General features: G+C 44.4%; 1 protein-coding gene across 7 annotated transcripts in view; it reads right to left on the bottom strand.

Annotated features, from left to right (window-relative positions):
• The window catches only part of RASA3 (RAS p21 protein activator 3), an 821,322-nt gene that overhangs the window by 191,112 nt on the left and 602,229 nt on the right, over positions 1-27,981 (bottom strand). For all 7 annotated transcript variants that reach the window (XM_069204628.1, XM_069204627.1, XM_069204630.1 and 4 more), the window contains 2 exons: positions 19,741-19,889; positions 11,151-11,265 (listed from right to left, as the gene is read on the bottom strand). In XM_069204628.1, coding sequence (XP_069060729.1) covers positions 11,151-11,265; positions 19,741-19,889 — 264 coding nt within the window. The remainder of the gene's footprint in view (positions 1-11,150; positions 11,266-19,740; positions 19,890-27,981) is intronic.

Here is a 27,981-nt window from a genome sequence, read left to right as displayed (position 1 = left end):
TTTCTAAATTGGTTTGGAATTTTTCCTTTTTTGTGTTTTCACTTCACTTCTGTTTGTGTGTTTCATAAATACTTTACATGTTGCCTCCAAGTTGAGCCTGACTGCTTTTGTGCAAAGCTACCAGAGGGTTAGGCACAGATTTATTTAGTGACTTTATCTGACTCACCCTGGCATTGGGTTGTGTTAATTATGTGAGTGCGGCTTCCTCCTTAATCATCACCCAGTTTTTTACACTATTTTATAGTAAGGCATAGCTCAGAGAACTCTCGAAGTTCTGACTGGAGGAGTGCATAAAAGAGCAGAGCACAGTACAGTCCACTTGCGCAACTTGCCGTTGGACCAGTAATGGGAAACCAATGTGTTAGCAGAGGTATGCACACTGTCAGGGTAAGTCAGATATACAACCTACATTAACCTGTACCCGCCCTCTGGTAGCTTGGCACTATGTATTCAGGCTTAACTTAAGAGGCAAGGAATAAAGTATTTGTGCAACACTTAAATTACAGTAACCCAGTGAAAACACCACAAAAAGACTCCATTCTGATTAAGGAAAAAAAAGAATATTTTTATAACTAAAACCATACCACAACAACAACTGTCCTATCATTGGTTCATGGATTATGTACTTTCAAAGGTTTTCAAGTAAACCAAGCTTTTTAAATGCTACTTGTGGGTCACACCAGACCGGGTTAATTCTGTCAAATCTGTCAGTTAAGGCAAAACAGTGCTTTACGTGTTGCAAGCATTCAACACTCTGGAATTTGGCCTCTTTGGACCGAAGTGGGTGGGGTCGCTCATCTCTAATTGCTCGTGGAGGAGCGCAGATTGGCTGCCGGAACTCCACAGACCCCACTGAACACAGTGCCTTGTGGCATACCCTAGCCACTTAGGGCGCACACAGCAACATCACAAAATAAAATGATGGACGGAGTGTTTAAACTTTTCAAACACTCACCTCTCCAGCCACATATGGGGGTTTAATCCATCTGGGTATGAGCAGACAGGAGTCCCTTACTTACTGTGCCACTGGATTCAAGCTAGCCTGGCTGATGAGGGGTGATACCCTGAAACCTGTCCCAGGATGCTTGTTTCTGGTCCAGGGAGGACTTAACCTAGCAGTTTGGGTTGGACAGTTTCCATGGGGAGCACGGTCAAGACTGCTTTGCATATGGATGGGTCCAAACTGGGGTGGCACGGTGAGCAATAGATGGATTTAACCAAGATCTGTGACTGGGGGTGAGTGTCTGAAACATTTCAGCACTCCGTCCATCACCTTGTTGTGTTGCTAACACAATGTATACCTGATACTTATACCATCTCTGCTGCACACACTGTTCTTGTTATGACTGGGAATTTGGATGGTTTGTATGGCTTATGAAGATTATAAAAACAATACAAAAGGTTAAGAAAAAATGCAAAGTTTTTGGGTGAACAGCCTTAACAGAAGCTGTTCCAATATTCCAGTGTTCGACTCATGTATGCCAAACCCCTCACCAGGGCTTCAGAATCAGATAGCCCAGGGACACTGTCTGCTCTGCTGAAACCTGCCTCGCTCATTTCATGCCAGCCCGAGAAAATCCTACAGTCCAAAATGAAATGCACAACCTGCATCGCTGGATGATTTCAATCTTGGGAGGAGCGGCCTTTGTGTGGTAATATACAGAGAAAAACACCCTCAAGGGAGCATCTAGCTCTCTATCCCAACCAAAACTCTTTGTTCTCCGCAGTTAATGGTGATATTACCTTATGAATCCTATAAGAGAGCTTCAGCCTACAGCACAGAGGACTAAAATGCTAATCCAGGAACTGATTCTGCCTTGATGCTGTGGACTTGAGTGTCTATTATTTATTTGAAGTGGCATTAGTACAAGTGAGCAGGAATGCAGTGTGATCCTCTACACAGGCCTAAAATCCTAGTCCATGACATTGACACTATTCCCAGCCCTCCCCTAGCCCTCCTAGAGTCCCTTCCTGCTCATCAGACCAATGTTGGCGCATTTTGGCACTAGAACAAAGTAACCATGGATACCATTTTGTCACCATGAGTGTTCTTCCAGAACAGGGATTACACATGTCAGAAATAGATACTGAAAAACTGAATCAGAACGTGATGCTCCCAGAAACTACCTGGGTAGGAGTTTGTTCATCCTGTGAACCAGACGTTACTGCATTGAACGGCACTTATCAACACTGATTTGAGCCTTTGTGACATCTTTTAAATACCAAGAGATCTGGTTAAACTTATTAACCAATCATGGTATAAATCCTTGGTTTGTTTTTATAGTATAAATTCTTCCAAATGCATATGCTGAGTAAACACAAGTGATCACCCCTCAGGATAGTATTGCAAGCCTTAATATTCCTGCATGTTAATGAAGCCAATGTGTTTCCTGTGGGCCTTCCAAACCTGGTACCAAAGCTCTCAAAGTCAATACTGAATACAGCAGCGCTTCTGTGCTATATTGCACAGTGATTAGAGCACATCAGCTCTATTCTAAAATAACTTTATTGGCTTAGAGATACTCTTGTAGAAGATCATTTTAAAGCAGCTTTCATAAGTCTTAAGGTATTTCATTGTGGACTACCAGTTACCAAAAAGTACAAAGTACAAATCATCATAGGTGAAAGAAGCGGCAACTTGCGCCTTTTATTAGATAGTTCAAACAACAACAAACATCATGAATATTAATATGAGTTTTTTCTTGTTTGGTTCCAACATATTGGAATCAAATCCCCGTGAACAGGTTTAATCCAAATCTTCTATCATTTGGAAAAGCTCTGTAAAGTGGCCTGTTCAGCTTATATCTTCCAGAAAGAATGCTGTTGCCCTCTAGCCCTTCGGTATAACTTCTGCTCTACTATACTTCTGGGACAGTTATGACACCTGCAACATTCCTCTAGTTAGAGATATTGTACTAATTGTTGCTGAGTGCCCCTGTTTATTACTTCTGTTTAATATATTCTCTGCCAAGATAGTTGTCTGGGGCTTCTGACTCAGTACCACATAGGGACACTGTAACAGTTGCTAGAGTAGTTGTTGTTAGACCTGTCAGATCTTGGCGTGGTTTCTCCTGTCTTTTTGCTTCGGACCTGTTTTTGATCCTGTGCCGAATTTCATTTTTGCTGGCTTTAGGACTCTGGGCACTTTACCACTGCTGATCAGTGCTAAAGTGCAGGGGCTCTCCATCTATATAGTATTGGTGATTGGTTCAACCATGATTGGCATTTTGATTTAATAACAAGTCCCTAGTAAAGTGCACAATGTGTGCCCATGGCCTGTAAATCACAAGCTACTAGTGGCCCTGCAGAACTCATTGTGCCACCCATATGTGTAGCCCTGTAAACATGTCTCAGACCTGCCACTGCAGTGTCTGTGTGGGCAGTTTTAAACTGGCATTTCAACATGGCAAGTGCACCTACTTGCCAGGCCCAAACCTTCCCTTTTGCCACATGTAAGTCACCCATAAGGTAGACCCAAGGCAGATCCATGGGCAGGGTGCAGTGCATTTAAAAGGTAGGACACGCACTGATTTGTTTTACATGTCATGATAGAAAAATACTGCTAAATTCAGGTTTCACTATTGCAAGTATAATTTCCTATTGGGAGCAGATAGAGATGTGGAGTTTGGGGTCTCTGAACTCACAATTTAAAAATACATCTTTTGGTGAAGTTGTTTTAAATTGGAAGTGTGAAAATGCCAATTTTTGAGAGTGGGCATTTTCTTGCTTAACCATTCTGTGCCTCTGCCTGTCTGTGAAATACACATTTGGATCAGGATGCCAGTTGGGCTCTTTTTGATTTCACTCTAGACAGTTACACAAAGTGGGCTGAGGTATGCCCTGCATATCCTGATGGGTCTTCCTAAGCTACGCAGTGGGAGGAGCTGACACTTGCACCTGAATTGGGCTGTGTCTGTCCTTACACAAAGCATTCTACAACCCCCTGGAGTGTTTCTGGGACCAGGGCAGGAAAGGCAGGATCTTGTGCACTACAAAGACTTCTCTTTGAAGGTTGCCTACCTCAAAGACAGAAATGGGTATAAGTACTTGATGTTTGACCCCACAAAGTTAGAATCCTTCTGGACTGAGGACATTGTGTCAGGAAGAAGAGCTGGATGCCGTAGGAGGGACTGCCACTCTGCCTGTTGCTTTGCTGTGCTGACCTGCTGCTTCTATCCTGGGAGTGAAAGGAGTGGACTTTGCTTTTACATCCTGCTTCCAAAGGTTCTCCAAAGGCTTGGACTGAGCTTGCCTCCTGTTAAGAATTACAAGGGACATCAAAGACTTCATCTGCCAGCACCTGGACTCTCTTGCTGAGAGTCCTGACTTGCCAAGTGGTGCCAAATCCAGTTCTTGGGCCCTTGGGAGTGAGTTCTGTTGCAACCAAGAAGAAACTAAGTACATCGACTACAGAGTGACTTCGGAACCGGCCCGGTTGTCCGACTCTACACAGCTGCCTGCACTGGAGGCATGGTCCCAGCTGACTACCACAACCGCAGACAGCGCACAGGCTTGATGCCACCATAGCGCCTCCAAAGTCCTGTCATGACATGAGTCCAGAGTGTTATGTCACTGACGCCCATGACACTCGACTCCGCCGCAACAGCAGCAACTGTGGCCCCGTGGTGTGATCGCGATCCCATGAAGTTGATGCCTCGCATCTTGACATGCTGGGTTCCTTGACCCTGCCAGGTGATAAGGAACTGGTGCCTTGCCAATGGCACCGCATCATCTCCCCTGCAACTATATGGAACCAATGCCTCACCTCCGCTAACTAGCAGTAAGGAACCAACAACTCAACTCACTGACTCTGTGCAACGTCTTTGTTTCCTCACCATTTTCCAAGGTACTGTACCTGGGGTCCGTGCAACTCTGACACTGACCTGCACTCCCTTGCGAATGGTGTCAGACTGTTGGGAGCAACACCATGATAGCTCCAGTTGGAGCTTGTTAGACCTTACAGCCTTAGGGTGGTCATCCCCCAACTTTATGCCTGCCTGCCTGCCTCCCTCCACTTTTCTGACACTGTTTTTTGCTGGTTTTAGAACTCTGCACACTTTACCACTGCTAACCAGTGCTAAAGTGCATATGCTCTCTCCCTTAAATATGGTAACATTGGCTCATACCAAATTGGCATAATTAATTTACTTGTACGTCCCTAGTAAAGTGCACTATATGTGCCCAGGGCCTGTAAATTAAATTCTACTAGTGGGCCTGCAGCACTGATTGTGCCACCCACATAAGTAGCCCAAAAACCATGTCTCAGGCCTGCCCTTCCAAGACCTGTGTGTGCAGTTTGACTGCCACTTCAACATGGCATTTAAAAGTACCTGCCAAGCCTTAAACTCCCTTTTTTCTACATATAAGTAATTCCTAAGGTAGGCCCTAGGTAACCCATAGGGCAGGGTGCTATGTAGGTAAAAGGCAGGACATATCCTTGTGTGTTTTATATGTCCTGGTAGTGGAAAACTCCTAAAATCGTTTTCTAATACTGTGAGGCCTGCTCCTTTCATAGGCCAGCATTAGGTCTGCCCTCACGTGCTGTATGAGTGGTAGATTTAGAAAGGGGTAAACAGGTCATGTTTAGTATGGGCAGAGTGGTAATAGAAAATCCTGCTTATTGGTGAGGTTGGATTTTATAGTACTATTTTGGAAATGGCAGTTTTAGAAAGTGAGCATTTCTCTGCACTTAAAATCCATCTGTGCCTTACAGCCTGTGTCCAATCCATGTCTGGGCTGGACTGGTTGACAGCTCCCTTGTGCATTTCACCCAAACAACCACAAACACAGGATACTCAGTCACACCTGCACTCATCTGCATACTGAATGGGTTTTCCTGGGCTGGAAGGGTGGAGGGGCCTGACACTTACATTTCATAGGCTAAGGGCCTGCCCTCACACAATGGACTTCCAAACCCCCTAATGGACCCTGGCAGACAGACCTATGCAGAAAGGGGACAATGTGCACTTCAAAACCACTCTTTGAAGTCTCATCCACTTCAAAGGCAGTTTGGGGTATATGAACAGGGCCCCTGACCCTAACAAATCAGACAGTTCTGGACCTGAACCTGCAACCTGTCAAGAGGAACTGCGTGTCTGCCCAAAGGATTCACCTGGACTGCTTTGCTGTGAAGGACCGCTGCTTTGCTGTTGCCCTGCTGCTTAGCTGGCCTCTGAATTTGCTGATAAGTGCTCTCCACGGGCTTGGATTGAGCTTGCCTCCTGTTTTCTGAAGTCTCAGGGCCAAAAAGACTTCATCTCTGCAAGGAAATTCCTTGTGCGTCGGAAATTGACTCACATTCTGCCGGAAACGACGCACAGCTTGCCTTGCGACAACAAAATCGCCGCACAGGCAAACTTGAACAATGCAGCCCGACTTCCTGAATGAAGATCGAATCACACCGTGTCTTGCAACTGGAAATTTGATGCAGAGCCCTACCGGATCGACGTACAGCTGAGCCAAATGATGCAGCCTGACTTCCTGAGTGAAGATTCAACGCAGCACCTGCTGTGTGACAGAAAGTTCAACGCATCCACTACGGGATTGACGTAACGCCTGTGACTTCGTCCCACATGCCTAGAATTTCCACGCATTGTCCATGAGCATCAAAAGATCCCCGCATTACAGTGAGGAACCAAGACTGTGTGCAGGAAATCAACGCAAAGCCCCTTGCAGCGTGGAAAGAAACAACACATCGTCTGTGCCGCGTCGGAAAATCTGACGCACACCTCATTTTTCCAAGCATCTCCTCCTCTGCGGTCTCCGTGCATGATAATTTTGAAGCAAACCAGGTACTTTGTGCACACAAGAGACAACTGTTGATTTTTAAGATCTAAGAGTTTTTAATCTTGCAAAAGTGATATTTCAACTTGTGCTTATTGAATCTTTATTGTTTTGACCTTAATTTACCTAGAAAAATATCATATATTTTTCTAAACCGGTGTGGTGTATTTTTATGGTGTTTTCACTGTGTTATAGCATGATTTATGGCACAAATACTTTACACACTGCCTTCTAAGTTAAGCTTGACTGCTCAATTCCAAGCTACCTGAAGGTGGGCACAGGCTAATTTGGATTGTGTGTGACTTACCCTGACTAGGATTGTGGTCCCTATTTGGAAAACTCTCCCAACTAGAGTCCCCATTTCTAATAGAGCTATTGTGTTTGTAAGTGCTATCCTAAGATTTAATCTTTGACAATTTGTAGTTTTACTTGTGTATGTTGGATTTGTGTTGTTATAGTCTTGTTTCACTCTGATAAATATTGGCTATTTCTTTTAAACTGGAGAGAGAGAGAGAGTGTGTGTGTGTGTGTGTGTGTATACCCACACACACACACACAAATATGTGTGTGTGTGTGTGTGTGTATACACACACACACACAAATACTTAAGGTACTGCGTCCGAGATAGGCCAGCCTACCAAGGGGGGAACAGGGGTCATCTTAGCTGTATGACTCCCTGACTAGAGTGGGGGTCCCTACATGGGCAGGGTGCAAATCATGCGCTGCCAACTAGAGACCCCATTTCTAACAGTGGTGTTTTCCAGATAGAGGGGTCAGGTTTGAGATTTAGCACATAAATATTTTCATTTCTAATATTTGTTATTCTGCTGTCCCCTATCTTTCTCTGGTAGGCCCTATGTAAGTTGTGGAGTATTGTTGTGTTTTATTGCACGGGTTGATAAAATCTGAAAAGCACTCTGGGTAGCTATAAAGTCAGGATTTGAGTGACCTCAGTTTCTGAGGGGGTTTTCTTCTTTGTGGTGCTTGTGGTATGCTGTAACTCCACTGGTTATGTTTTCAGTGAACAAGGCTTTAAATAAAAATAAAAAAAGTGTATGTGTTCTACCAATACATGTTGTAGACTATGTGAGAAAAGCAGAAACAGCACCCACACAGTGGCTGCGTACAAACCTGGAAATCTCCTGGAAGAAAGGAGAGGTTATTGGAGGAAATACTAAGAAATCCGGGAGATGCTGATACAAAATATTTTATGTTAGGAGTGGAAGGAGAAGTAAAATACACAATACTAGCTAATACGACTAGCCAAGACAGAGCAACAACAACACATTGGTGGGGGAGATTAAGAAAAGGAGTGGGCCTAGAGAAAGGACGGTGTGTTTGTTAGGTGGGTGCTTCAGGGTTGGGTGCGAATGTGTGTTTAAAGTAAAAAATAGTCATTTTCTTCCATATGCAACTTCTACCACAAAAGGACTTTATTAGTTCAATCTGGTAATTCTTCTAATATAATTTATCATGCCCAACTTCACCACCTTCCGTAAGATCACCGATCCTTATCACTTTTCCCTACTACCACAAAAGAAGCAATGAAGTTTTCGAGGTTTACTTAAACCATTGACAGAATTTCGACCCTGCGTAGGTGCTGAGCACATGCAGACCTTCCTAACTGCGCCCAACTCACAACCACATTCAGAGAAACCTTGGCACGAAACAAATGGCTTTACAGCGCAAAACAAATAGATGTGCACCATCTCCTACACCGTATTCCAGAAATGTGGGCCTTTGTCTACCAGCCCCTGATTCAGGCTACTGAGAGTAGTGGAAAGAGTAGGGTTAAATGCTCATTGCAAGGGTATGCTTTATGCCCTTTCCTGCCAAAGCACCTGTGTGTGTCAAGTGGTGCAGAAGTGCATAAAGTTTTGCAGACTGTTAACATCAGCTACTGTTCTATGGGCTTGCGGGCATGTATAATGCATTTTCACTATGAAGTCCTTGAACTGCTTCGAGTGACAGCACGGAAGCTGCGCTTTCAGCTCACACTCCACGCGGGGCAGACACTAAGTGCATCTCTAGGTACAGTTGGCCTTTTTGTAACAAATGAACAGGCACTCCCCACCACAATGGCATTCGAATGAATGGCACGATCAAATTACTGCATCCACATAAGACCTTGCACCACTGACCGACATTAAAGATTCCAATGCTATTAAGTTTTTAGCAAGTCATCCTCAAAGCTTTAAAGAAGAAAAACACGAGGATGGTTTCCATCAAACCGGACCAGGATGTTTGCTCCGGCCAATATCAAGATGATCCTTCAAAAAATATTTTTGGGGTAGATGTGGTTTCCTGAAAAAAAGCCGCGATGGGTGAAATAAAGTCTGAGTCACTGCGAAAGGAAATCTGTGGGTTTTCGTTATTGTTGCTCAGTTTCACGGGCAGGAAACAACAAGACGGCCAAACTGTACGGAGAAGATAACCAAAAATAAATGTGGCAGCACGGGCAACAACGGTTTTGAAATATCCCCTCCCTCCACTGCCCAAGCATTCCGAAGCATCTTAATTCAACACCGAGGATCTAGTTTACACTTTCACGAAGAAACAGAGAGGCTCAACCCGGAACCTATAGGGCACCATTTAAATGGGTTCCAGGGTATATTACCATTATAATGTTTCCCCGCCATTTTATAGGCCCATTCCTTTATCTTCTTTAAAAATGCATATCTATAGATCTGAAAGCTACAGGTCGTCCAAATCAGTTCATAGTTTGTAAGAATAAATACAGATTTAAATGCAAGAGGCCCCTGGGGAGACCAGCTCTGATGCTGGTGGAAGGTGGAGGTGCCCAATCCCCAGGCTGCCTAGTCTTGATTCCACCTCATCCCTCTTTCATCCCCTATACTACACCTCCTACTGCTTCATGTCAGTCTCGCAAACTTCTTTTTACCCCTTTCTACTTTTGTCTCTCTTTTTCTATCCTCTTCCTCCCTTCTCCCTTTCCTGCCTATCTCTCTTCTGCAGGGGGTCAAAGCATGATGATGAAAATCAAGTCCCGGTCCCCAAAAAGGAGTGCTTGTGCTCAGCAGGTGCACAAATACAGAATTGATATTAAACACTGCAAGACGGGAAATACTAGTGACAACAGCTCTGCTTCCTAACTCTAGAAACCACCCAGAGAAACAAACAATAACGTCATCAGTGTGCGACCAACACATCTTGTACGCAGCCCAAAGGCGCATAAACGTCATTCAGGCACTATGTAAAAATGTCTAGTCATTTAAAGGTGGGGGAGATAAGCTGAACAGATATACTACTGTTCTGAAGCTAAAGTCACTTTCCCTATCCACTGGGTAACCAGGCATCTCGTATTTACCAGTCTGGCAAATTTAAGCATATTTAGCACACGTCCAGGCTTTAAAGAGAGTCTACTGAACACACGAGGAATCAAGTTTTCATGTATTCGAGTGCAGGACTAGTTAGCAGACCATCAGTAATGATTTGTGTAAAAGTTGCATTTAATTTCCCTTAGTTCTTTGTTGTATATGTCTTGTATGATGGTGAGCAGAGTCAAATAATTCAGTGCACTGCTGTTGATGCATAATCGTAGTCTTACTTCTATGTTTGTGGAATGTCATGTTTTGGTGTTCAAAATCTGCATAGTAAAGGAACATTAGCAGGACTTGGTCATGAATTCAGTATTTGGACAGCAACACACAGCACAAGAACCCAGGACATGCACCGCCTTCCCATACAAATAATCTATATTACAGTAGTAACAGAAGAAAGCTGGCCTTGACTTGTGTCACTCAGATGAGAAAAGTTAGCTGTATGGTACTGGATTGTTGCACACCTAACCCCTTATCAATAAGTGCAAGATGATCTGTCAATCACCCGACACTTAAATGTCCATGAGTTTTCTTCTCATTTTCATACTTATATACACGTCCACTCTGCTCGTACTGCAACCATAACTGGCCTGCCCATCAAAACACAAATTTTCTTCATCTATTCGGTGCCTGCCCACCCCTAACCAGGAAGCACTCTGAAACAGTCAAGTTTAATGAGCAGCTCTAAACGACCATATTCCTAGGTGTGATCACTTATGTTTAGTGCTGACATCTCCAGGGCAGTGGACACTGTGAGAACTCCTTGACCTAATCTTCATGGCAAACCATCAACAGGGCTGGATAAATTTAGTTTATGGCTTAAGGCAGCGTGCTTTTCGAAAGTTCAGATTGAATGTGCTTGTGTATATAATGCAATTCAACGTTTCGTGGTTTTGGGTGAGTCAGCACCCCTGGGCCTTGAGTAATTGAAGAGAGCCTTGTAAACAAGGATTCATCCAGTTACCACAAGCCACCTCGGGCTAAAGAGCACAACAAATAAAACAAAAGGTTATGAGCCCTGGCTACCTCGTCAATGATGGGCTTCAGCGTGACCTGGAGGTAATGCATCCCTGCCAATTTCATGGTCTCATCGATGCACTTGGAGGTTAATGAGTTCCCTCTGAATATGGTGTTTGGATCTCTGAAAGAGGAAAAAAAAGGAGATGTTTCTTGAAATAAAGACCATTGAGATGCATGAAAAACAGCCTTTTCCCCATCTCTTAGGTCCTTCTCTACACAATTAAGGCCCGCATAACAAATCACACCGAGCTACTGTGCAGTCAAATTGGCTCAGAGTAAAACTGTTACTGCACCCTTCAAAATCACACTGGGGTGATTTTACCACCCCATTCCATGTAAATGAGGATAGAATTGGAATAACATGTGGATGGTATTTTACCGCTCTGGAAAAACATGGATTTTTACCCCATCACTAACTTCTTTTCTCAAGCAAACTTTAGTTTGTGGGTGCAGTGTTATGGCACATCTTCAAATAAGACGACTGGGTGCAGACATAATTTGTGCCTGACCCTGTTAACTCCAACAAGCTTGGAATTCGTTCCTTGGTGGATCCAGTACAATGTAAGTATTCCCAATATTGTACAGTAATCATATTTATACAGCACATACTACCCCTGCTAAGGAGTTAATGCATTTTGTGCTGAGTAAGAATCCTTCTTCAGAAGCCAAGGTTAGAGCTTAATCTACTGGTTATTGTTGGTTATTGAGACTAATCTTGTGTTCTCAAGGACACCATTCTACACATTTCTGCAAGGTTTTGTGACAGATTAAATTAAGAGAAGTTAGGTGAGACCATTAAGGGATTAGTAGGATGCAGAGATGGTTGATGGAGCTACAGGAGTTAAAGTATTGTTAGGCTGCAGGCATATGGTTCAGAAGAAAGAGAAGTTATGATCTATAACATGAGGTGTGGGGTATTAACAGAAATACAATAACAGAGAATACGACAGCCAGATAATGATGCAATTTAGAGGATGGAAGGTAAGAAGAGGGTTATTTGACATAAAGACAGAGGAAACAATTACAAAAGCTATTTTTCAAGCAGATGTTTATGCATACAATGTGAAGGGGTGTTTTGAAATAGCATGGTATCTGAGGATATAAACTGCAGAATACAGTACTGATCTTGTGTAACTCCCTTGGAATGTAGACGATGGCTATCCGTGGGCTCTGGTACCATTAAGATTCTCACTTTTGGAGCTGTCATTACTCCTATGCAATTGCACATGGAATGCTTCACAATGTGGGTGTGCATGTGCAGAGGCAGGATTTTTTTCTGTTGTCCTGAGTAAAGGAATAGCAACATTGAGACCACTTCTGCCTACCTTTTTCAGGTTGCACACCTCTCATAGTAAAAACAGGGTTTTGGATGTAGAAACAGAGGTCATGTTCAATTCACCGAGCATCTGTACTGCTTAAAACCCTGAAAGACCCCCTTCAGCACTTTTGATGGGCAATGAGTTGAAACCTCGACCAGAAAGCGCCATCCTTGCTCCCCTTCTCCTCATAGTATAATCCATTTTATTTCAATTTCACGTGCAAACCCTTTGCCACTAGGGCTCTAGACCACCAGTTCCCCGATTCTCTCCCTGAGATTTGCCCTGCTTAAAATATACAGATCTTCAACATCATGTCTATATTATTGGATCTTATTTTAGGCACTGTAACCTACTGGCTCTAGCTTCTCCAGGCTTTCAATACTTGCCCCTACTCCATTTCCTCAGTATTGGGTCAGTATTTAATGAAAGTTGTGCAAGGTGCGGAGTTTAAGATACAGCTACAAAATAATGCAGCATCTTGTAAGGAAAAGTTACACTGAATACTACGGAGTACTGAAAATATTTACAAGATATCTAAAGGAATATTTTATTTTTTATTTTACATCAATAAAAGTCTACAGTTGACATACCCTCTACTTTTAAGGTAGAAAAATTATGGGGAGGCTGGCCACACTGCTTTCCAAGAAGTATATATGCAATGTGTCTTAAAGCCACTATGCTGATTCTCCATCCAAAAGGATAGGTGATGTAACCACAGGGATTTGTGGAGCTTTGGTAGTTAAGTATCAGGTGATTTTGAAGTTCCAAAGCATCAATGATCTCATTTGTTATCAGTCAGACAAACCATTATCCTTGCGTGTGGGGAAACTGCAGGGGTAGTTGAAGAATTCTGAGGGAATACCCTTGAGCGAGAACTAGGAAGGCTTCAGTAGCAGATTTTCATCTTGAATAATGATTTCTAAATCTTCCAGAAATGTTTTTTTGTTTACTTTATGGTTGCAACCTTATGGTACTATAACAGAGTATACAATTCAGCGGGATATGTGCTGTTTAGAAGTTGCTGCTTCTGTACACAAGGAACTGTAACTGACAAATATCTTTCTTTACCTTAATCTCTTTTTTGTATAAACAATACTGGTGACCCCTTTCCACATTAAGGGTGTGTAGGAAGCTCGACAGCAAGGATTTAGGAAAATGTTTGGTGGAGATGTAGTTTGAGGTGTACAGATATCTTAAACTAATTTACATAGAAAGGTTGGATAGAGAAGTTAAACAATCTTGCTCTTACTGAATATCACATTAGGGTTGTTAGAGCACAGGCCCTGGATGTTGCTTACTTAGGGGCTCATTATGAACCCTGGTGGTTCAGATCGCCATGCCGGTGCCGTCAAAGACCGCCACCGGCACGGTGGTCTGAACCGCCATATAATTTTCACAGGGAGGGCCACCTGTGGCGGTCCTCCTCCACTGCCAGGCTACTGCCGCCAGGCAGACTGGGGGTGGAGGAAATCATTATCCGACAGAGCAGTGCTGCAAGCAGTGCTGCCTTTCGGATAATGATCCCTTCTCCTCCAGCCTTTCCCTGGCGGGTTTCCCCACCAGGGAAAGGCTGGCAGAAGCGGTGCTCCCCTGCACTGCCCATGCACTTGGCATGGGCAGTGCAGGGGACCCCATGCAGTGCCCCGTCGCGCAGGTCACTCCCTGATCTACGGGCATGGCATTCGCCGCACACCAACGTTGGCTCCATTTTGAGCAGCTGTCAATGTTACGGCCCAGCAGGGAAAATATTATACGGCTGGCGCGGAGGTCGGTGCGCTGGCGGTCTGTTGACCGCCAGCGCTGATCTTGGCAGTTTTTACCACCAAGATCATAATGCGGGCCTTAGTGTGGACATAATCATCACTAAATTTTCAACAGGATTTTGCAAAAATTTACTGATGCAGTGCAATTTAACTGTTCATGCACTTGTGAATCATATTTACACATTTTCAAAAATAATGTTAGTCTTTGTTCATAGTACTAGCCAATTAATTTTAGGGGTCTGCACATAATCATTGTATTCTGCCATGCTAACTGTATTATTAGGTTGTCATCTTTGCTCTCGTGGATGACATGACATGACCTGGGCCTAGGTCTCAGTCACTCAAGTTATTTCTTTAATAAGTGCTTTGCAAGTTTCATGTTTTCTCTCTTCTGTAGATCCTTTACAGAGAAGCACTTATTACTATAATACAGTCATTGTTTATTGTAGAGGACTGTGGGATTTAGCTTTTCAAATAAAATTTTGGCCGTGGAGAAGTAGCAAATAGAGATTAAAAAGAGGTTCCCATACCATGCAAGACTGATTGTTACTAACTTAAAGGCCACACAGCTGTACATTCTTTGTTTGACCCTGGTATCCTGGAGAATTTACCTGCTCCCAGAAAACTGTGCCTTCTGTTTGAACAGCCCAGAGGGAGCCTGTGGGACGGAGCTTCCAGAACTTTCTATTGTGTATTAAGTATGTTATGTTCATTTGTATAGCACACTAATCACCCCAGAGGTTATCCAAGTGCTAGGGCAGTTTTGTAGGTGTGTGGTCCCCAAGGTGCTTATACGAAGAGCTACGTCCAAACTCAAGACGTCAGGAGGCTCTGATGTGTTGAAGGAGAGGTCATTTCATGTCTTGAGTGCAATGTAGGAGAATGAGCTAACTCCAGTTTTGCTCTTGCAGTTGGGAGGAATGTGTGGGAATGAGAGTCAGGCATAGCATAGGTGCCTGGTGGGTTGATGAAAGTGTATCTGGCTGTAAAGGCATTCTGGCCCTGTGCTGTGTAGGACTTTGCATGTGTGAGACATTTGAATTGGCTGCCCTTGTGAATGAGGAGCCAGTGAAGCTTTCTGAGGTGTGGTGTGATGTGGATACAGCATGGATGGTTGAGTACTAGCCCTGCGGTGATGTTCTGGATGGTCTGTGTATGGGTTGTTTGGAGATTCCAGCAGAGAGAATATTAACATAATCCAGCCTGCTGGTTATGGGTGCTTGCATGACGATCTGTCTGATGTTCTGAGGGAACCATTTGAAAATATTTTGCAGCATGCATAGGCTGTAGAAGCAGAAGGTGCACACTGTGTTGACTTGAGTTGTCATGTGGAGCTTGTTGTCTAGGATGATACCTATATATCTTGCATGGTCTGTGAGTGTTGGTTCTAGCTCCAGCAGCCACCCCGTGGATTCCCATGGGGTGGTCATGCTGACGAAGACCAGTGCTTGTTGGAGTTGAGCTTCAGGCAGTCTGATCGCATCCAGTCTGCTACTATGGTGGTGAAGTTGGTTTTATCAATGCTTGTATCGTCCGTCAGGGTGAAGATGACTTGGGGTTTTTCGGCGTAGGAGATGACAGTGATGTTTTATAATCAGATGATGTTGGCGAGGGGTGCCATGTATATGTTGAAAAGGTTGTGCCTGAGGGACAATCCCAGTGGGACTCTGCATATCAGTTTCTTGGTCTCTGATGTGAAGGGGGGGCATCCTAAACGTTTGGGTTCTTACAGTGGGGAAGTAACTGATCCATTTAAGAGCGGATCCTTGTATGCCAGTCTCATGGAATCTTCTGATGACAGTGTTGTGGAACAAAGTGTTGACTGCCGTAGAGAGTTTGAACACGATGAGGGCTCCAGTTTCTCCCCAGTCCAAGATGATTTGAATGTCATCGGTGGCCAGAATGAATGCTGATTCAGTGCTGTGGTTCTTTCTGGATCCTGACTGGGAGTTGTCTAGAAGATGGTGAAGTTGGAGGGGGATTATGAGTTGCTTGATAATGGCCTTCTCAATCAATTTGGCTGGATAGGTGAGTGGAGAGATGGGTCGGAATTTGCTCAGTTGATTAGGGTCGGAAGTGGGCTTCTTGGAGGTTGTTGATTTCTACAAGTTTACATTTATCAAGGAAAGTGGCAGATGTGATGGATGTGTGGATGATGTGGGTCAGGCTGGTGCTGATAGGTGATATTGACAGGTGATATTTACAGGTTGGAGATATGGTGGGGACATGGTTTTGTTGCGGCCCGTGAGTGGATGGTCCGCATGATTGCAGAAGTGTTATTTCTGATGAGGGCTGTCCAATCGATCAGGTGGCTGTGTTTGTTGGAAGTAAGCAGGTTAGCGATGAGTTCTCTGGAGTTGGGTTGGTGTGGAAAATTGCTGTAGATGTTTTGCTATGGAAGAATTTGGATAGGTTGTCACAGAGTTGGTGGGAGGCAGTGATGTTGCTGACAGTGATGGGGCAAGGTAAGATCCTTGATGATCAAGAAGAACTCCTTCAAGCTTTTGGGGTTTCCTTGAATGCCATCCACTAGTGCTTTTTTCTTGGTGTTTCTTATTTGCTGGTGATAGCATCTGAGTGCAGCTTGGTAGGTAGTTCTGTAGTTGTTCTGGATGGCTCTCCTTTTCCTTTCTAGCTGTTTACAGCACATTTTGTTGTCTGATAGATCTTCTGTCTATCAGCTGGCCTGTATGTTTGATGTACTGTGCTTATTGGGTTTAATGGGTGCGAGGACGTCCGTGCAGTGCTTGATCCAGTTGTTGATGTCCTTACCTGGGTTGTCTGAGGGGCTAGGTTGATCCATGCTGAGGGTGCTGAGACGGTCTACTTCTGTGATTCTGCACAAGCTGCGGCTTGAAAAGCTGAACCTGGTAGGGATGTTGACTTGAGGTGTGTTGATTTGGAAGTGGATAATTAAAGGATTGATCAAGGTGAGTGGTGTGGTGTAGTTGTATTTGATGCTGTGGCCAGTGGTGAAGATGGTGTCTAGTGTGTGCCATGCAGTGCATGTTGGTTCTGAGATGAGCTGGGTGAATCTGATGTTGCTCAAGCTTTTGAGGAATGCTGTGGAACAGGGGTCATTTCAGTCTTCCAGGGGAAAGTTAGGGTCACCAAAGAGACTGTAGGGTCTGAGGTCGATGGAGAAAAGAGCAGTGAAGTTGTTGATTAGGCTGGTAAATGAGGCTTGTGGTCCTGGTGTTCGATAGTCGAGGGTTTCATTCTAGGGTGAGTTTTCAGAGTTTTGCAGTTTGAAGTGCAGCTATCCCACGAATGGGGTGGCATTCTATGTGGATGTTGTGCATTTGATGGACGTCTTGTAGATTATAGCGAGCCCTCCTCCCGGCCTACAAAGGAGGCCCTGTCGATTGAACGTGTAGCCTACTGGGATTGCCGTGGGAATGTTGGGAGCCAATGAGAGGTTCAACCAGGTCTCTGTAATGAAGAGGATCTCAGGTGCATTGCTGCTCAGTTGTGAGTTTGCTGAGAAACCATGTGTTGAGAACCATGCATGCAAATGGGTTTTGAGGTGAGGGTTTGCTATGGCAAGTGGTGTAAGATGTGGGTATAGGTGTTGGTGCTTGTGTGTTGGGAGGGGGTGTTCAGGGTATTGTTAGTATTTGTGTGGGAGATATGGGAGGGTGGCTGCTGGAGAACTGGCAGTAGGTACAGGTGAAAGCTTACACCATGGTGTGAAGGGTGGTGTGGCTGCAGGTGGGGGAATGGCATCTGGGGTCTTGTGACCTACTGGCTGCTGTGAGAATCACTGGGAGATGAATGGACTGGGGTTCTTGGCTCTGGGTGAGGTCCAGGCATGGACAGGCGCAGATGTGTTTGCATTTGGTGCACCAGTGGCACACCCAATGCACATCTCTATTGTAGCTGCCATTAAGGAGGTCTTGAGAGGGGGAGGAGTGCAGAGTGCTGTTATATCATTTCCTATGCTGATCAGACATGGGAAATGAAGTCCCCTTGCTTGGCTTCTTCTTTTAAAGATGGGTCTTGTGGGAAAACCAGTACTGTCACTTCTAGTCCAGCTGGCTGATAAGAAATTGAGTGATGTCACTTCGTGTGCAGGTGGATAATGGGAGATTTTGTGATGTCACTTCCTGTGCTGATGGGTGATGGGGAATTAAGTCTTGGGTGGAGCTGTTCAGTGTTCATGAATATTAGTCAAGAATCCATAATGAAAATTTAGAACTCCAACAGTCTTTTGCTGCTCAGGTTGGTTTTATGGGAGGTATACTTTTACTTTGTGTTTTGTCAACTAAAACAACTTTTGAGATTCTTTCTTGCATCTACACTGTGTCAAATCTATTTTGGCCCCAGAAGATTAAGGCTGAGGAAAGAGCAAAAGCAAAATAATATGATTTATGTAGAAATCTGAAGAAATGCTTGGAAAGAAGCAAAATGAGGAAAAAATACGAATGTGGGCACTGTGAAACAAAACAGAATTCACTAATGCAGTGCAGAAAACTGGAAATGTTTTGAAATTGCTTCTGTGCAATATACAATTTCTCTTGGGGTAACTAGACAAAAACCAAAACATAGACTATGTGACTACAAAACAGGCAGTGTCCTACACAGAACAGAGGCATGCAGAGTATATATAGCAGGAGACTACAACAAAACACCTTTATGGGGTGAACCAGAACACCATCCCAGTGCCTACCCTTCTCAGACTCCAGCCTTTGCCCCAACTTGTATACAATCGGTGAATTGTCAAAAACCTTGTTTGGACACCGCTACACCAGTGGAAGTTTTGTGCTATTAAAATATCAAATACGACAGAATCCAAAGCAGGAAGCGACACACACATGTATGGTAGTGGGCTGAGTAGGTTTCAAATGTAATGTTTGGAGCTGCAGTTGACAGTCTCTCAACAAGATGACTGAAGTTCCTATCAGTGGGGAGTAACAGAGAGCTAAATACAAGAAATGACTATCGTTATCCAGAGGACTGAGATACAAAACAGAACTTCAGTTCTGCCTGCCCCAAACCATGCCTGATGAAATCTCGTATGACACTTGCTACGCTCTGCTGGCGAGTCAGTGAGGGAGAGCTTTCTGGTGCTTGGACTATCTCCTCATAAACCACTGGATTTTCACAGGAATATCTCAATAATGTTTCTTTTCAGAAATATATTCAACTGTTATTGGGTAAAAAATAAGAATTCGCCGCGTTCCACGGCGGAATGAAACATTGAGACGGTGCTGGCAGAATTTCGCCAAGATATAAGCAAAGCAATATAACATGGAATGTTCAGATAACCCTGCTCGCCGATGGGCTGAACATCCCACATAAGCAAATCTCAGCATCTCATATGAGCAGCTCAGAAACACAAGCACGCATAGATGCGCAGGCAATCCTTGCTAAAAAAATAAAAAAAAAGCCTCTGTGATCTCACCCCACAATGAAATACAATGATGTCTTTCAAAAAACTTTAAATATGCATGACCCCTCGGTCTAGAAAAGATTTTGAAAAAAAGTCAGATGTAAAACATGCACGGTACTTACTGAGTTCTGTTTACTTCAGCATTAGCAATGGCACTGATGAAAGGTACAATTTTGCCATAGTGCAAAAATAGCCGAACAAGAGGAATGGCTGCTTCCTGTTTTTCCCTGCAAACTTCACCCAACACATGTGCAGCAGATGCTGAAACAGGCTAAACAATGGTTGGTGGGGAGGAAATAGGAAAGCGAAGATGAAGGGAAGAGAGAAAAGGAGAGGGGTGAGAAAAAGACAATGTTACAATCCCGTTAAATTACTGTGTACCAACAACACACCAAAGCCATGCAGGTTCTAAGTGCAAAATATAAAACCGGTATTTAAACCTGTATATAAACATGTGACCTGATTTTTCCACGAAGAACAGTGTGCTTCTTGTTAAGAACGACTTCATCAAGATGGGTCTCTCTCTGCCGAGATGTTGGGAGGATTGCAGCATGACGTACAAACTGATTTAGCAGTCGCAAACCCTAAATTATGGGGTTTGTTACCGCTAAATCACTTTTTCTTAAGCGTACTAATCCGAAAACTTTTTTCTGATTTACACATTTGGTTTAGGAACCCGTACCACATCAGGATTTCAATGGGGTGAGTAGAGGGCATTCCTTCCACGAGCCGGTACAATATATATATAAATAGTTTGCAATGGTAGTTAAGGTTTCAAATCATTGATCTTTTACCCACTCCAAAGTTGAGGTAGTAACTCATTTGCAAAGGGGAGGGGGTGTCCCCTTTAGGAATCAGTATAGCAGCTTCAGAGGGAGTAGGTAGTGGTTCGGGGGATCACTGCACGCTCTCGCTTAAGTTTTCCAAACAGAAACCTCTTATTCTTTTTTAAAACAGCTCCGGTTCCTCTAATGAATTCAGGCTGCTTTGAAAAAAAAACGTTTCCGCTTAGTAAAGCTATCACAGGGATGATTATCTGCTTTCCCAGGCAGGCCACCATTTCGGTGATTGTAGGAAATCACAGGGGGGTCGCAAATTGTGACTTAACAAATTAGACAGGTCATTTTGGGCGCGACACGACGAGGCCCTGCAGTTTTGTGAATCGAATTATCTATACGTAGGTCAGAACACAAAATCAGATTGCATTCGAAAAAAGTCAGTGTGCAATTTGCAAACACATGTAACAAGTGTAAACTTCGTACATCAGACTGTTAGTTCGTTTACGCTTCACTTGGGATATGTACAGTAGTTTGCCTCTTAGCAACAACAGAAGAGTGACAGGTTGATATAAAGACATGAGAAATGACCTTTAGAATGGGAGCACCCAAACTGCAGAGTGTGATTTTGCACCACAGCTACATATAAATAGTAGTTTATTTGTAAACAAGCATTGGCAATGCCAATAGGTATAGTTTATGATTATGAATGCACTATCATGCCAGACCTAAAAATCCATTTATGTTAACGACTGCCTCCTCATATCTGTGATGCTGCCAGAGAAAAACACCATAAATCATCTTGTTATCTAAAACACTTTAACAGCATTACAGTGCCATCCATGTGCCCCTTACGGGTTCACTCTCAGGCAGCTGGATAAAAACAAAATGATAACAGCTGTTTAGGGCAAGCAATTTTGTGGATGCACACAACTTCTGCCAAATCAAAACATATACTCCTGGCTCCCAACATGTGGGCGGTGTCAAAGATCCTCTCTTGGTGGTCCTCACATAAGTCTCTGGCGACACCTACGCTGTCAAGCCGGACCTTAAAAAGTAAGTGCCTAAGCCAAAAATTATTTCTCAGTAGGCCCCACCACCCACTGCCCCTGCTAGGAGTACCAAATGCCAATTCCAGTGTACCTACTAACCTTCACACTGATGCAAATGTGACCTTTTTTTAACTATTCCACGCCATCAAGAGCTGTAAGGATGGACTATACATGCGGGTTCACTATGATTTATAAGTATATGAAATTGTGAAACACTTTGCTATTGTTGGAAAAAGACAGTACCACCATGAGGTGGACTGTCATAATTAAGTGAAGGTTACAACTTAGTACTGGTACTGAGCATCAGCAAAAATGAAGCACTGCGTATATATACATATGTTAGAATATCGACATGTAGCACCATACCACACCAAACGAAGCAACCCATTTGTGTTTGTTTAGTGACATTAAATGTTGAACAAACATACTCTGCTTTAGATCAACTGCATGCTCCCTGATAGAGAAGTAATTTAGAGATAGGTAGGGATGTGAACCGTCACATTTTTGTTTTGGCTTTTTGCAAGTACATGGACTGCTCTGCCATTATATAACCAATTTCTTACTGATCTTCTAAAAGAAGGTATTTTTTGCTAGTATTAGTAGCTGGCTGTTTGGCCCTATACACATTCACCTAGTCTTAGTAGGCAGCCTCTGGGTTTTAATAAAGTGAATAAAAATAACTATCAACCTGCCATGGGGGTCAAACTTTGTGAGATGGCACTTCATGTGATGTAATCTGTGAATAAAGTGGTACGTGACATCACTTCCAATGACCCATGACTTTGAGGAAATGCAACCACTTCTAAAAGACAATGTACATTAATTAACAAGGCAGATGGAGTGAGTATCTTTGCAAACTGCATGCTTTCACTCTCAGAAAAATGCACGCTTTTTAAATGTTTAATAAATTCATATGAATACATTTTTTATGTTTTTGTAAGATTGTTTATATTTTTAAAGATTTTTTAAGGCTGTATTTTTAGCCGAAGTAAACTTACTAAATTAAAATAACTCCCATAACACTTTAAGGTAGTTTTGGGAACTAGGAAAGCAGGCGCTGCTCCTCCGTAAAGGCGGAGGAGCGTCGCTCCCGCCAGCAGCAACCTCTGCAAATCCTTTTATACGGAAAGGATAATAAACTCGGTTTATTATCCTTTCCGTATAAAAGGGGCGGAGCATTGGGGTGACAAGCCGAGTGGAGTGCTCTGTGCACTCCCCTCAGAGCGCATGTGTGTGCCAAACACACATGCGCTGTAGGCTCTCTCCAGCCCAGCAACCAGAGCCTGCACAGGCTCCCAGTCTGCCTGGGAGCACCCTGGCTGGGTGCTTCCAGCCAATCCTGATGCTGCTTTGAGCAGTGTCCGGATTGCCGCAGGACCCTGTGCCTGCAGCAGCGACAGGGGATGAGCGGCACGCAGCGCAGGAGCAGAGGTACGTTTTAAAAAAAGTATTATTTAATTTTTTTTTTTTTTCCATCAACCCCGCCCCCTCCTTCCGTCCCCCCTAGCCACGGAGCCGCTCCTGTAGGAAAAGTCAATCCTTGCATAAGAATAGACTGAGAAACCGAGAACACACTGCAGGGAAGAGATAGCTTCACAGGTAAATGCTAAATCTGCTTCTGTGTAAGTTTTAATCATGCTACAAACAATGCAAAACTTGCTACACTGGAAAAAATAATAAATAATAAACAGGAAGGCTGAACATCGAATTGACAAAACACCATGTACAGACCTTTTACAGGTTATTTGCTTCTGCTGAACTTGCCCTATATCTGTCTTGAGGCCTTACGCAGTGGGAGAGGTTCTTCAGTTTTAGAGCAGGTATGGTTTGGCAGTTCCTGTGCCTTTGGGATTAGTCTAGCCCCGTGTGGGGGGGGGGGGGGGGGGGGGGAGGGCACTGCTCCGCCCTGCCCCTGTGATGGCACTGCAGAACAAATGCTGTTGCATTTTATATTTTTCTGTAATTTCTTTATTGTTTGCACAAATACTACCTAAAACTATTATTAAATAAGCATTATTCCATCTGCGACTGCTGAACAGCTGAGATATGTTTTACGGTTGGTTCCTTCCTTAAAGCTGCTGTGAGAAGTAGAAAGTCAATGTAAGGCAAGCCTAAAATAAGGTACGAACCACCATTAGCAATAGTTGCCAATGGGGTTTGTTTTGTATGTAATTTTGTTACTGCTGCTGTTTCTCATATCCACTTGCTATTTGTAATACTGCCATAATAACTGGCTGTACTGCTTGGGCTTTATTTATTTTTTGTAGTATTTATCTGCTCATTAAATCTTTAAAAAGTAAAAAGACTTCCAGACAACAAATATCTTAAAGTTTGCCTTGAAAAAAGAGATGGATATTGTAATCCTCTGGCATCCCTAATGTCACAAGCTCATTCTATCAGCTCCGTGCATTCCGGCCAGAAAAAACATAAAATCCCTTTGTAGAACCCCCGCTTAGTGCACTAAAAGAACAGCTGATTCCTTCTTTAGCCTTTGAGGTGGAGTCCTTTGGAGGAAGTCTAATTACATTCTTGGAACTGGCCCAATGTGACATGTTTATGCCATATTCACAAAAATGTCTTCCCGTGAACAAATCAGGCTAAAACGTAAGCTACTCACTGGAGACTCCTTACATCAACCAATGTTTTAATTTCAGGTTCTCTGGAGATGGCACTCTATATCATTGGAGTGGAAGCGTATATTTGAGGGAATCTATTGAGCTAAAAGACCTTGAATAAAGTTTTTTTTTGGGTTCAATTCGGTTAATTGAGCGGCAACTAAAGTTATTTCCTAGGGAAGGTCAGAAGGGCTTTGGAAAGGAATCATGCCTGGGTAGTGATTAGCCCTTACAGTAACAACTACAAGCAGCTATGCCAACACACTTCCTTCTGGTATGTACTAAATAATAGCTTCTCCACTTCCGTTCTGGCATCATGCCAACATCAGAGATCTCCTGCAAGTCGAAACTTCCATGAATTTGGAAGGAGCATAGGAGTATGTTATTATGAAGCTAGGTCCTTTAGCATATCACCTGTGCATGAGCCCCGTACTTTGGGGCATATTTATACTCCGTTTGCACCGAATTAGTGTCATTTTTTATTTTATTTTTACTCTAATTCGGTGCAAAACTAACTCCATATATATACTTTGGTGCTAGACCCGTCTGGCGCCACATTTATGGAGTTAAGGTCATTTCTTGGACGTGGAAACCTACCTTGCCTTAATGAGATGCAAGGTAGGCGTTCCCGTGCAAAAAATGACTATGGCCTTAATGCCATATTCATACTCCCATGCAAAAATGGTGCACGGGAGGGAGGAGAAGTAAAAAAAAATGGTGAAAAGCTTGCTTTGCCCTACTTTTTAACCCCTGGGTCAGGGCAGGCGTTAGGGGACCTGTGGTCCTATTTCCATGGTGGAACACCATGGAATAAGCCCACAGCTGCCCCCTCCAGGCCCCAGGGACACCCCCACCCACACCAGAGGGACAACGGAGGATGGGGAACCCCATCCCAGGTAAGTACAGATAAGTACAGGTAGGTATTTAGTTTTATTTTTTAAAGTACCATGGGGGCCCAGAAATGTGCCCCCATACAAGGCACAGGCTGCAATGGCCATGTCCAGGGGACCCTTGTCCCCTGTGCTGGCCATTGGGGTGGTGGGAATGACTTCTGTCTTTCTTAAGACAGGAGCCATGTAGTATGGATAGTTTTGTGTCAGAAAATGACTCTAGGCAGGTTAGAGTCATTTTTTACTGTAACCTGCCAAATGTCATTTTTTGGGGCAAAGCCCCCTTCTTCCATACCGCCAGCCCCACCAGACTAATGTCATTTCTTTTCAAGCTAGCCTACCCTTTGCACCGGCTTGCACCATTCCATAAATATGGTGCCAGACTGGTGCACAGAAATGGTGAAAGCCGGTGCTAAACATTTTGGTAAAAAACTGCGTTGGTGCAGTTTTGCACCAAAAAGTATAAATCAGGGCCTTCGTTCCTCCAGAAGAAGTGGCTGCAAACTTCACTCGTACAGTTTAATCTTTTAAAGTTCGGAATACTGGTGAGGGTGGCAGCGTGACTAATTATATTCATGGCAGTAACTTCCGCTCTTTTAGAAAGGGCTGTCAATATAAGGAGACATGATAATAATATATTGTCGGGAGCCCCTGTGACTTTTTAGGTTCTTTAAAGCTAAAACAGAATACCATACCTCTAATTTCATCAGTTACGCAGGCCGATTGAACCGTGTGCTTTGCAAGCATGTTTTAATTTCACATTTTGTATGTTTTATAACGCACGATTTCTAATAATACTGTAGATGCTTTTTTGTCATGGTTTAAATTAACTATACAATAAACCATTACCACTATATAAAAGAAATACAATAGCCACCAATATTAGAAGTGTACGGACATTACTTCTCATGTTGGGGATTATGCGACCTTAGCACTGACATAAATGTTCAAGTATGCTATTCAGAAATATAGTCTGAGTTATGATGAAAAATACATTTAGGAAAATTACAGCACAATTTGAAATTTGTGGATCATTAAGCCTGTTCATTTGCACTAGTTTTACAAAATAGCTGTATATTTTTTGCTAAATGATGGATAATATTCCGCGGAATCTACCTGCATTATCACGCACATTTGTGCAATAGATAACCATTCTGAGGACGTGTTATAAAAAACGTTGGCTGCGTGTTCTGTACATATTCTGAACAAAATGAATTTATTTTGTCACACTATTTTTATTATGTTCTTTTCTGGAGGACAGAAATTTAGCAGCGTCCATTTTCCAAAGTGCCATATTCTATTCGGTCCAGTAGAGGGCGACGATTGCGTGAAAAAACAATATTGACTTTATGAAGATATCTAAATTGTGAAAGGCACTACGAGCTGTCAACTTTGAGCCAATTGCACATCATAAGTTTTCAGCTCCAAGTGGCATCCAGATTTTTTAAATTTATTTTTAAAAACAACTTTGCTGCGATGTATTTCGATCTTAAGTTTCAATGTAAAACGAGGGGGCGTGGCCACGGAGCCGAGCATGGCGCATGCTTGAAGGATCGGCTCCGGAGGGGCCGACTCTGCATCGGTGCCTGGAGGCATTGAGGCGGGTGCTCCGGTGTGCGGAGCGGTAAGCGGCGGCTGCCGTGGAAGGGGAGATCGCGGAGGTGCGGTCTTACCCCCCCGGAGCGGGTCCCTGAGTGTCCCGGGCTGATCGGGACGGCGAGGAGGCCGCGGCCCGGCCGGCCGGCCGGCGGGCGGGTGAAGCATTGACGCACTGAGCCAGAGAGCTCCCCGAGCGGGGGAGCAGCGGAGAAGCGGCCGTCACGGGCGGGGCGACCGGGGTGCGGCCGCGGCCCTGAGGGGCGGCCTTGGACGGACTTACGCGCGTCGGCGCGGACCTGGGCCGCGGCCTCGAATAAAGCGGGGCTCGGCGCCCGGCGCTGGCCTCGAGGGCGGTGCCGCCCGGAGGATGGGGTGAGGCCCGGAGCGCCTGCTGGAGGCCCCTGTCAGCATCGGCCGGCCTTCTGCTTGGAGGACGGAGCCTGACGCCCTCCCCTGACTGAGAGTCTACGCAGACCTGTGAGAAACGGAGGTGAGAGGCCCTCCGGAACCACCCGGTAAGGAGTCCACTTCGAGCGTGTCCAACTGGGGAACACATGGCCGGAGCCCTGGGGTCTGCTGCCCGGGAACCACTGGGGGCCCACAACGCAAACTACCGCGCCCCGGGTGCCCTGGGCTGAGCGCTGGCTGTCTTTTGTGGGGCGAGACAACGGGGATTCACCTGACGTCACCTACTGCCATCTTCCTGTGTTGGAGGTCGGGGACCCGTGTTGCCGGGTACGGGGCTCCCTTTGCTGGACCGGACCGAACCGGATCGAATGTCCTTGCTGAACCAAACACTTATGCATACAGCAACGCAGAACCATAATAGAGTGTCAGCTCCGTTTTAGCCAAAAACTGATCCCCTGCCTATGGAGCAGAAATTGTGCGAAGGGGGGGACTGAGCAAGGCGCACTTGAGAGCACTCGGTTTGCGGGGGACCGCTAGTGGTTCTGGGCCTAAGCGCACTGGGCGCTAGCCTCGCTGAGTCGCCCCTACTTGCCTGGCAAATGCCCCCCAAGGGCAAGCATAAGAGTAAGACCATGGATACCCCGGCACATGCACCACTGGGGGAGAATGAATAGACCACGCAAAGCCAGCCGCAAAACAAAATGCAAGACACTCTTGACAAAATTCTGGGCGCCATTGAGGACACCAAATCCACATTACAGCGCAACATCAATCAGGTGGCGATAGAGGTGGGCCTCCTGAGAGCTGATCATCACAAACTGGCGGATAGAGTAAAAGAAGCGGAGGCAACGCTAGCGGAAGTAGTCCCAAAACATGATGATGTATAAGCGGAGGTGACTTCGTTGGTTGGCAGAGTGGCGAAGCTTGAACAGCGAGCTGAAGAAGCAGAGGGCAGGAACAGAAGGAATAACATACGTGTGGTGGGCCTCCCTGAAGGAGCCGAGGGGCCGAATATGTTGGAGT

This window comes from Pleurodeles waltl, chromosome 8, assembly GCF_031143425.1.
Source record: "Pleurodeles waltl isolate 20211129_DDA chromosome 8, aPleWal1.hap1.20221129, whole genome shotgun sequence".
Taxonomy (NCBI): Eukaryota; Metazoa; Chordata; class Amphibia; order Caudata; family Salamandridae; genus Pleurodeles; species Pleurodeles waltl.
This window is presented reverse-complemented; position numbering and strand designations above follow the sequence as displayed.